Here is an 11,219-nt window from a genome sequence, read left to right as displayed (position 1 = left end):
TGTACGAGACAGCAAAAGAGACACTGATGTATAGAAAAGTCTTATGGACTCTGTGGGAGAGGGAGAGGGTGGGAAGATTTGGGAGAATGGCAATGAAACATGCAAAATATCATGTAGGAAACGAGTTGCCAGTCCAGGTTCAATGCACGATGCTGGATGCTTGGGGCTGGTGCACTAGGATGGCCCAGAGGGATGGTATGGGGAGGGAGGAGGGAGGAGGGTTCAGGATGGGGAACACATGTATACCTGTGGCGGATTCATTTTGATATTTGGCAAAACTAATACAATTATGTAAAGTTTAAAAATAAAATTAAAAAATAAATAAAAATAAAAATTAAAAAAAATAAAAAATAAATATGTGAAGATAAAAAAAAAAAATAAAGTTGGATTTCTTCAGTCAGTGAAGAGCTAATAATACAAGAACACAAACTGAAACAGTATTGAAACCAATAAAGGTCAATAAAAAAGATGCTTTTGGAGGGGCAGGGAGAAAAAAGATGCTTTTAGAGGAGAAGAATGAATTCAGATTTTTTTATCAAAAAGTTTCCAATAAATCACTATATGTAAGGGCTATAAGAGCATCAGTCTGAGGGGACACTAGGAAGAAGAAAATTTCCTCTTTTCTTAATGTATTTGTTTTAGGAACAGGAAAGAGTTTCCTCAAATCCCAGTAAAAAAGTGCACTTTGGGGGAATATCTGAAGCTTCCTTGGTGGCTCAGACAGTAAAGAATCTGCCATCAATGCAGGAGACCCACGTCTGATTCCCGGATCGGGAGGATCCCCTGAAGAAGGACATAGCTACCCACTCCAGTATTCTTGCCTGGGGAATTCCATGGAGAGGAGCCTGGTAGGCTATGGTCCATGGTATCGAAGATTGGACACGACTGAGAGACTTTCACTTTCAAGAGCGTCTAGTGACTGGCTGCTCGAGAGGTACTGGGCCCGTCTGAACTGAGGTGGAGAACGACAAGTCCAGAAAGAATGTAGGATGAGCTTGTTTCAGCCACTGTGTTCAGTAACTCACTCATTAGTTTCCAATTTCCACTTGGGCTTAAGACTTACTGGAAAATATTTTGATTAATTAATTTAAAGAACAGATATAATCTTTTATTTTTTTTAATTTTATTTTATTTTTAAACTTTACATAATTGTATTAGTTTTGCCAAATATCAAAATGAATCCGCCACAGGTATACATGTGTTCCCCATCCTGAACCCTCCTCCATCCCCCCTCCCCACAACATCCCCCTGGGTCATCCCAGTGCACCAGCCCCAAGCATCCAGTATCGTGCATCAAACCTGGACTGGCAACTCGTTTCTTACATGATATTTTACATGTTTCAATGTCATTCTCCCAAATCTTCCCACCCTCTCCCTCTCCCACAGAGTCCATAAGACTGTTCTATACATCAGTGTCTCTTTTGAAGAACAGATATAATCTTTTAGAACAATGCCTGGGAGATGAGTGATTCATCAAATATTGGTTATCATTTACACTCTACTCTTACCATGAATTATCAAATTATCAAAATAAAACACTCAGAAATTATTGGAACATACATTGCAATGCTGACTCCAGTAATGAGGAAACAAAATACAACTGGCTATATTAGTGATAATTTTAAAGCAAGATATATGGGGCTGTTATCTATTCCATGATGAAGATGAAGTAAGTAAGAGGAAGTGTGGATGAGTTAGCCCTGTTCGTGACTGTGGCTAATTCTACTGTCTTACATAAAGAAATCCTTTTCTAAGATATATTCCGTACATACTATGTATTATCAAATGGCATTTCCAATGAAGAGTTGATGCGACATGAGGGAGAGACTGATTTCCTTTGAGAGAGCTAACGGTGCTTCTTAAACCAGTGAAATTTACTTTGGATACCCTGAGGATGACCACACAAGAAATGCTCATTTGAGTTGAGAGCAGATTGTGTACTGTCCTGAATTTTATGCTAATAATAGCATCATTCCCAGGATAATGCACTTTAGAGCAACTGATCAACTAGTTTTAACTGCAATGATATTTGGAATAACACAGACTGCGTTATGTGACTTCCATGTCTTCCTTTCCCACTCAGATTTGGTTCAAAAACCACACAGCAAGATAGACGACTGGGGTTCAGCTCCTCTTTAGGAGAAGACCAAACCCATGGCTAGAACCAGCCTTGGCCTTATACTCAAGGTAAAAACCCACCAATCCAAATGCAGTTCACCAGTGGAATCAGTTGAGAGAGGAATCAATTCTGCATGTTGTACCCAAATTCACCACAGAGAATCCTTAGTTTTGGAGCCAATTACAGCTTGTTCTTTCTAACTGAGGGTCACCAATAGGTGGCTGGGACAGACAGGTTCTGAGCAAGCAAGGCTTTGGACTTTTTGATCCTGCTGCTCTGAGCAGGGCAACAATCTCCTCTTCTGTCATCTCAGGGGGATTCAGAGGGAGTAAGAGGTTAGCACTAACTTCTCAAGTTCGAGTTTCCAGCTTGAATGCAAAAATGTCCTAAAACCCTCCCTTTTGTCCCTGCGTTCTCTTTTAGAATACTTACCGAAAGAAGCCACACAAGACCAGACAGCCATCCCAAGATCTTACTCAAACATTCTAGTTCAAGCTTTCTAGAGGAACCAATACCTTGGTATTGCCACCAGGAAAACACTAGCCAAACAGGCATTCGGAATTGAGAATTCAAGTTTGATGTCTATGGCAGCAAATATCCCTTCTGTTAAATGATGTTACCCCCTGAGTGGTTGCTGGAAAACTGTAACTAACCTAGATGATCACAGTAATCAAGGACAAAGGCACGGGATGGTAAACATCTGGCATTGCAAGTCACACTCCTGAAACAGGAAGAATTTTCTAATTAAATTGTCAGTGATGCATCTATTCAGAGCTAGCAGCAGCAGAACTGTAGATAATGTACAAGTTAATGCCTATTTTGAGAACACTGTTAGGTTCTCTCAAGTTTGGCACTGCTGTCATTTTGGGCCAGATATTTCTTTCCTGGGAGGGGCAGTCTGTCCTGGCATAGCATTCTTCAGCGTTCCTGGCCTCTACCAACTAGATGTCCTGCAGACTTCTCCTTTCCCCATTCTTAACACCCGCCACCAAAAGTCTATAGGCACAGTCAAACTGGGGAACAAAATCACCCTCAGGAGTACCTTCTCCTACCTAAATTATGGGGAAAGTGGTTCATGCATGTTCAATGTTCATGACAAGGAAGCATGTTCTTAGGCAGAATGACTCTCAAGAACACTTATGTTTATTAACCCTTACTCAGATTTATACACGTTTACAAGATATGTATTCCTGTGCACACACTTAAAGAAGAAAAAAACGTCAGCCTGGTCAAGAGACCTTGCTCCCTGGTCCATTGCTGAAATTGGAGGGTGGCTCCTGGACATATGCCTTTTCAGCCAAGTTTCAGTTCATCTAAGGTTGACTGCTGAAAGTGCTATGACCTAAATCTATGTTTGTATGTATGTATATCTATACACATACATACATACACACATATACATATGTATACATACAAACATACTGAACACATGAACCAGCGTAATTAATTTCATACATATCTCTCTTGAGATTTGCGCCTACATAACAGGCCCTTATTTCTTGCCTTATAATGTCCCACGTCTGTTTTTCTCACAGAGATGTGGTTTCAGGACCCAAGATCTCTGTACCCTGGGCAGACAAGAAGTGAGCCTGTGAGTTCCTTGCTAGATGGCCCAAATGTGAGACCCGGTCCGACAGTTCAACAGCCTGAAATTGACCTGTGGCCTCTCCCAGGCCGATATCATCATCTTCCTTCCTCCAGTTCTTTCAGCAGGAACCAATCATTTCTACCTGTTCTTCTCTCTTCCCACGTGTCCCTAGTGTGATCCAAGGACAAAATGTCATCATGCAGCCTGTGAAGCTGTGCAGGCAGAACTCTCTCTCCACGCTAACATCTGGGAATGATGTGCCTGTACCGCTGACTATGGGAGGAGACCCAGATACTCAGGATCCCTTCTGGTCCCAATACCAAGAACACCAGGACCACCGATAACAGACTATATGGGAATGCTACAGCTGGAAGACTATCCTCAGCCTCAACCTGAGCACACGCACAAAAAAACAACCGCCACAGGATCTGGGCCAGGGGGACATATCTTTCGTTCTGCAGTGGTGGGATGAGTGCTGCTAGGCTGACTGTAGAGTGGAATCCTCAAAAGGGAACCATCGAAACAGACTGATGGCCACAGCACACGCGAGTTACAGAATCACCTCATACCCTCATCCAGTCTCACCAGCAATATACAGAAACCTCAAGATGACTTCAAGTCAACTCCTGCCATCCACAGATTGTCAGTAGAAGGTACAGATTTTTTGAATCCTCATTCACAGGAAGAGGACCCTCCAGGACTCCAGCTGTGCCTCAGGGAGTAAGATTTTCAGGCTCTTCTGAACACACTGCAAAGCTCACCAGGGCCTGAGCTTCTGGAGGAAGATGGCATTCTGAATCTGATCCAGGCCTCCTTTCTTTTGATGCAGATCAGAATTTAAAGAACAATAACTGTGGAAGCCATCCTGCCAGGGGCAAGATTAAAGTGAAGAAAGGAAAAACCAACTAGAAACCCAAATGGAGGTTATCTTGTGGGCAGTGGTTATCTTCTGTACTCCACTAAGGATTCCTTCCAAGCTCCACTCTGCCGCTGGAAGCACCACAGGACACATCTGCTGAATTCTTGTGGGAAAAAAAGCATTTTACTGACAAGTATGACCTCTGTGATGACCACATCCTCCACCACCTGGAAAATCCACACAGGGTAGCCTAACGCAGGCGAGAACAGGTCTCTGGGGGACATCAGAACTTCTCTCCTTCCTGACAACACGGGAAGGCAAACTTGAAATTTGTTATGTAAAAAATGAAGGGATGCTCTACTTCCTGATGGAGTTCATAAAACGGATCTTTTCCCCAAAGCTCCAAGGGTTTAAATTAGGAACCAGACACTACCTCAGTATCCATCATTAAGGGAACGATTAAATGGATTAGGACAAATCCTTCAGTACTTAGTAGTCTTTACTTAGAAGTGTATTTTTACTTTGATTATTTAAAACATACAAAAAATTGTAAGAAACTGTAATAGCAACACCGTATCATCACTAAACATAGTCTAATGATGTTAATACTTCCATTTTTTAGGGTTTTTAATACATTTGCATACATGATTATATATGTCCATAAAATTTTTCCTCAGATAAACTTTGTATGTTTATCAAAACTTGGTAAACCATTGTCACTCTCCATCTTCTCCCTTCTTTTGAAAAGGTAACTTCTAAAAATAGATTTTGGTATTTGTGGGTCTACCTTGGTAATAAAAATGTCTTTAAAAAGTATTACTTCCTAAAAAAAAAATTTACTTCTTTATTTCATCAATCTGTTTCCTGTTTTGTCATATCTGCTTTACTTTCCATATGAAGGTGTTGAAAGATCAATACACATACATCTAGTTTTACAGATACCAGTTTTGCACAAATAATAGTTGTGATCTGGACATCCTTCTGGTATCTGGGTGTGCTACATGCAAGAGTTCTCTAGGTGTTCATACTGAAGCACAAGTGCCAGAATATTCCAGCACCAAGATTTATGGCCAAATTACACTCAGCACAAGTAATTTTTCCAAATATGAGCTGTATCTTCATTAACCACTTACGGAATTAAAACTCGCATGCATATGTACAGGTATTTGTGGCACAAATCTACCCACAAAATCTGATATAATATTTGACAGTGTTGACACCATGCCTAGTTTTTTAGATTGTTGCCCCAGATGGTTCTCATGCAGCCAAAGCTGAGAGCTCCCAGCATCTTTCCTGTACTTCAACCACATGTAGACAGAGTTCAACTTATGAAAACAAGTCTGATGACTTGAGAAGGGAAAACTATAATTTGTATCTATAATCCTCTTCATGTATATGAATGTCTGTATCTCCATGTTTATAGGTATTGCTCTACGTACATACATATCTATTGCTCACCTACACAGCCTCTATAGCTCCCCTCTATCCTCTATTTATATCTCTGTATCTATACATCTATCTATAGCCTCTGGAGGGACACAGGATGACTTTCTCTAGAGAGAGAAAAAAGTAAATTTTCACTTCTGAAGCAAGCAATAAGGTTAAGTCTCTAGAGAAAAATGTAGGGAACAGTGTCTGACCAAGGGAGTCAGGTTGCCCAGTTCAGAATCTCAAGTCTGATGTGTCTTTCATGAACTGGGTGACCAGACATCCTATTTGATTGAGGTGATCTATGGATGTGGACTGAGCTCAACCAGCGGAGGGCTTAAAAGTTATCATGGTCGAGGCCTCCACAGCTTGAAAACAGGGTTGAGAACATGGAATCTGCAGGGTTTTGGACCTTGCTTGGTGCCCAGGACTAGAGCATCTGATGGCCCCGTCCCAGCAGTGCCTCCAGTAAAAGGCGTCTGCCCTCTTCCTAGAGGCTCCTTGGGTCCCAAGAAGCTGGGCCCTTAGATCTCAGACCCCTCTGGGCTGAAAGCCTTTGGACTGAGGGGCTTCTGAGAAAGGCTGCCCACAATAAAAGAGATTCTTGGCGGAAACCCTCCCTCTTCGGCTGTTGGGAGCCGTAGCAGCCACCTTTCAACCACAAGGGGAGTGGCTGACAGGACAAGCTAAGGATGGCAGGGCAGAAAACTAGAACCTTAAAGCCCCCTAACTCAAGACTTGTTACGTATACAAAATATAAATTCACTTACTTGTTGAAGTTCTTTAGAGTTAGGTTTTCTGTTATATGTAATAAACACCTGGCTTTTGACAAGCCAAGTGGGGTTATGATTCAGCAAACAGCATGAGTCCAAAAGCAAGAGAGGATGAGAACAAAGCAAACAGCAGCATAAACTTTTAAAGCTGCAATCACTTAAATGGAATAGGGAACAGAGGAAAACAATACTAGGAGTATTTCTTCACTGCTGCAGAGAAAGAGAAGACAATGTTTCTGCCACTATGGAAGCTGTGGAGGTTACTTAAGGCTGGAATAAGAAATCTCAAAAGCTGGAATAAGAGAAAGCCAGGGGGGAATAATGAGAAAAGCCCAGAACTCAAGAGCTTAATTAAATGAGTTAAGAAATAACGTCTCCCAGAACACAAGTAGAAAGTAAAGCCAAACTCACGAAGTTGAGAAAAGAAAACCCAAAGAACAAGAATCCAGCAGCTTAAGGGGAGAAGGTGATGGCACCCCACTCCAGTACTGTTGCCTGGAAAATCCCATGGATGGAGGAGCCTGGTGGGCTGCAGTCCATGGGGTCTCGAAGAGTCGGACACGACTGAGGGACTTCACTTTCACTTTTCACTTTCATGCATTGGAAAAGGAAATGGCAACCCACTCCAGTGTTCTTGCCTGGAGAATCCCAGGGACAGGGGAGCCTGGTGGGCTGGCGTCTATGGGGTCGCACAGAGTCACAACTGAAGTGACTTAGCAGCAGCAGCAGCTTAAGGCAAAAGTATCTCAGTACTAAGACTTAAAACAGTTGGTCTTTGGAACAGACACAGCTATAGTTCAAAGCCATTAACTATTAAAATCCAACTCATTTTCCTTGCTTAGTTTTGTGCTCCCAAAAATACTTCTGATAATTTGTTTCCCCACATATATACCAGCCCAAGAGATGAAATGATCTGAGAAATTACAAAACCAGATATTAGAAAATAACTGGTTTATAATGAGCACTAGCAGCTGGCGTGTGTTTTGGTTTAAACATGTCTTCTGGCAGTACGGGTATAATAAATCAGACCCTTTTGCACATGACTGACAAAACTGGGATCTCTAGCTCTGTGAAGCCAATAGGCTGTGCTAACTACTCAGGTACAGACATGGTGGATGACATGTCCATTTCACATCTAAAGCAGTGATTTTCAACCACTCTAGTGTCCCATCACAATAGAAAAACACGTTTTAAACAAATATCCACCACCAACCCCTCCCAAGCCCCATTTAAGAATCACTACCATAGCGTCTTCCCTGGTGACCCAATGGTTAAGACGCCATGTTTCCACTGTAGGGGGCTGGGGTTCGATCCCTAGCAGGGACACTAAGACTAAGATCCTGCCTGCCACACAAAATGTGGCCCCAAAAAAGTCACCACTATAGTGAGCAAATGGGTGTAGTTTTTTTTTTTAATATTTATGCACTTATTCGGGCTTCCCTTGTGGCTCAGCTGGCAAAGAATCCGCCTACAATGCGGGCAACCTGGGTTCAATCCCTGGGTTGGGAAGACCCCCTGGAGAAAGGAAAGGCTACCCACTCCAGTATTCTGGCCTGGAGAATTCCATGGATAGACTGTGGGGTCGCAAACAGTCGGACACAACTGAGCAAAACCTTCACTTCACACGCGCTTATTTGGCCATACCCATGTCTTAGTTGCAGCGTGCGGGATCTTTGATCTTTGTCGCGCTGTGAAACCTTTCAGCTTTTTCGCGGGTTGTCACTTAGTTTAGCTGTGGCATGCTAACTCTTAGTTGCAGCACACCACACTGACAGTGCAGAGCCCTAGCCACTGGACCACAGGGAAATCCTTGCACTCATGTCGTACCATTCCAACAAGCTGAGGAGGAGGAAAAGGTGACATGCTTTGATTTAGGCTGGGTTCTGCCAGAAGCAGACTCTTTCCAGAATAAGAGAGTGTGAGTGCAACTGATGATTCCGGATGCACTAAGAGAGAAGAGGGGATGTAAAGTAAGAGCAGGAGGACTATGAGGGTGCAGTCATCCCACTGTAAGCAACTACGCTTTCTTCTACGGGCGGCCTTCAGGATGGCATGGAAACCATCATCCCATCCAAGGAGTAACTCAAACATTCAGCTGTCATCTCTCTGGTCAGCAAGGAAGCTGAGTGTGCATTCTCTGATTCCCATTCACCATTGGGTGAAAGCTGCTCTCAGGGGCATTAACTCCATAGCCCTTCAAACAGAGAGAGAGCCTCCTACAGGTGCTGGCAGTAAGACTCCTGCTGCTGGCATGTACTGGACTGGTGAGTGCTCAGGCATCTGGGACAGGTACTGACATCTTCTGTTATACACTGGATAGTTCCTTATTGACTTCTCTCCACTTTGGCTCTCAGCAGTTCACCTGGTTATGCCATCTTTCGCAGTCCTTGACACAGTTCTCTTTGCTCCATTCAGAAGAAATAGCTTCTTTCTAATGGCCTATCAGCTCTAAATGGAACCTCTTATTGGTTCTAATTACCAAGAGCCAAAAATGTTAGTTCCTTTATAGCTTTTATACCTAAAAGGTTTTATGAATACAACCAAAGAAAACACTTTGTGGAGACTCAAATACAAAGTTCTATTTATTTTCAACAATGAAATCAACACAACAAAGAGGAATTAATCCTCTAATTTTTAAATCTAACACAATTCTTAGCACAAAACGATCTTCAATAAATAAAAAGACATTACTGGTTAACAAGTAAGACTTTTCTTGAGACTCCATTGTAGTGTGTGTCTGAAACAAACTAGATGATGGATAAAGAAACTCATGCTAGAGACTTCACTGACACAGACCCGAAGAAAACAACAGCCAAGGAAAAGGGTTCCCAAATATCAAGCTGGCAAAAGAAACATGGGGTTTTCAAAGCAGCCCAGAAATCAAAGCTCACTGAGGGATACAAGAGTTTGGGACAGTCCATGTTCAAGGCCTTGTAATTCAATTTTTCCATATTTCTAGATTCTTGATTTGTAATCTATCACAATCTAGAGGAGCTTCTGCCAAAAGACAGGAGGCTCTTTATTCATGCTTTCACAAGACCCATCTAATTTTCCTTCTTTGACTTCATGACTAGCTCCTATCACCAATATAGCAGGGATTCCACTCCAGAAAACGATCACTACTATGTAAACCAATCTCTCTGTTCTTGATTTTCCTTTCATAAACACACTGATACTGCCGGGAAGAGATCGAAACATATCCCATTTCTTTTATTTCCATCCTCTTATACAACTCTGCATGGCGTGCTGCAGTCCATGAGGTTGCAAGGAGTCGGACACGACTGAGCGACTGGACCGAACACAACTCTGCTTGGGTACAAAACCTAGGACTCACAGTGCAACAAAACTGGTCAAAAGATTAGTGTCGGTTCCAATGTAAAAATTTCTGAAGTCCAATGGTCACACAAAAAAACGTTAATGTCTTATCTGCCCAACTTTTTTTCCCACTATCTTGCCAATTATTTCTTTCGGAATTCAATCCTCCGAGCTACATTCTGAGCACCAAATTTTTTGACCAATGCATCTCGAGTAGCCTCATCATCTTTTTGCAAATCTAAGTCATCCTGTCGGGACCAAATAGGATACCCGTCAGCCCTCTGACCAGACTCTAAAAAGGAGGAAGTAGCCTCCAGCTCACCACTATTTTTTAGGAAGGCCTGTGTAACTGTTGATAGATCCAAGTTAAACTTTTCCATCAACTGCCGGATGATCTTAATGGCAGCTCCCACCTCTGGTGCAGAAACTTTTTCTTCTTCTTCTTCTTCCTCATCAGGCTGTGTTTCTGAGTCTTCCTCAGGCGTGCATGGATCATCATCACACATTGTTATGTGTATTTCAAAATCAGGACTCTCATCCACCTAGACAAAGTGAAGAATAGAACCAGTTCATAATAACGAAGTCACAAACACTTACTCTTAAAATATCTGGTCTCTCCCAACTACCACCTCCTTTCCCTTTCATTCCACTGGACTTCCTTCAGTTCCTCTAATGTGTTATGTTCCTTCTTACATTCAGTCATGCTAGATGTATGTGTACATATATACATATACACACACATATACATATGCTACAGAGTAACCAGGAGTGTGAGTATAGGGTATATATGTGTCTATGTGTGCACATGTATACATATAAATATGTGTATGTATAACCATGGTATTCCAAAGAACATTAGAAGCTACACTGAATGTAAAAAATATATGCCTATGCTGCTAAGTCGTTTCAGTTGTATCCGACTCTGTGCAACCCCATAGACGGCAGCCCACCAGGCTCCCCCGTCCCTGGGATTCTCCAGGCAAGAACACTGGAGTGGGTTGCCATTTCCTTCTCCAATGCATGAAAGTGAAAAGGGAAAGTGAAGTCGCTCAGTCGTGTCCGACTCTTAGCGACCCCATGGACTGCAGCCTACCAGGCTCCTCTGTCCAAGGGATTTTCCAGGCAAGAGTACTGGAG

At 42.4% G+C, this 11,219-nt stretch overlaps 1 protein-coding gene across 1 annotated transcript in view; it reads right to left on the bottom strand.

The window, feature by feature from the left end:
* Nucleotides 1-9,331: 9,331 nt before the first annotated feature.
* Nucleotides 9,332-11,219, bottom strand: part of TERF2IP (telomeric repeat binding factor 2, interacting protein) — a 6,607-nt gene continuing 4,719 nt past the window's right edge. The window contains exon 3 of the mRNA XM_010850771.1: nucleotides 9,332-10,624. Within this exon, the coding sequence (XP_010849073.1) occupies nucleotides 10,226-10,624 (399 nt within the window). The 3' untranslated portion in view covers nucleotides 9,332-10,225. The remainder of the gene's footprint in view (nucleotides 10,625-11,219) is intronic.

The sequence above is a fragment of the Bison bison genome, unplaced genomic scaffold (assembly GCF_000754665.1).
Source record: "Bison bison bison isolate TAMUID 2011002044 unplaced genomic scaffold, Bison_UMD1.0 scf7180017864295, whole genome shotgun sequence".
In the NCBI taxonomy this organism is placed as follows: Eukaryota; Metazoa; Chordata; class Mammalia; order Artiodactyla; family Bovidae; genus Bison; species Bison bison.
This window is presented reverse-complemented; position numbering and strand designations above follow the sequence as displayed.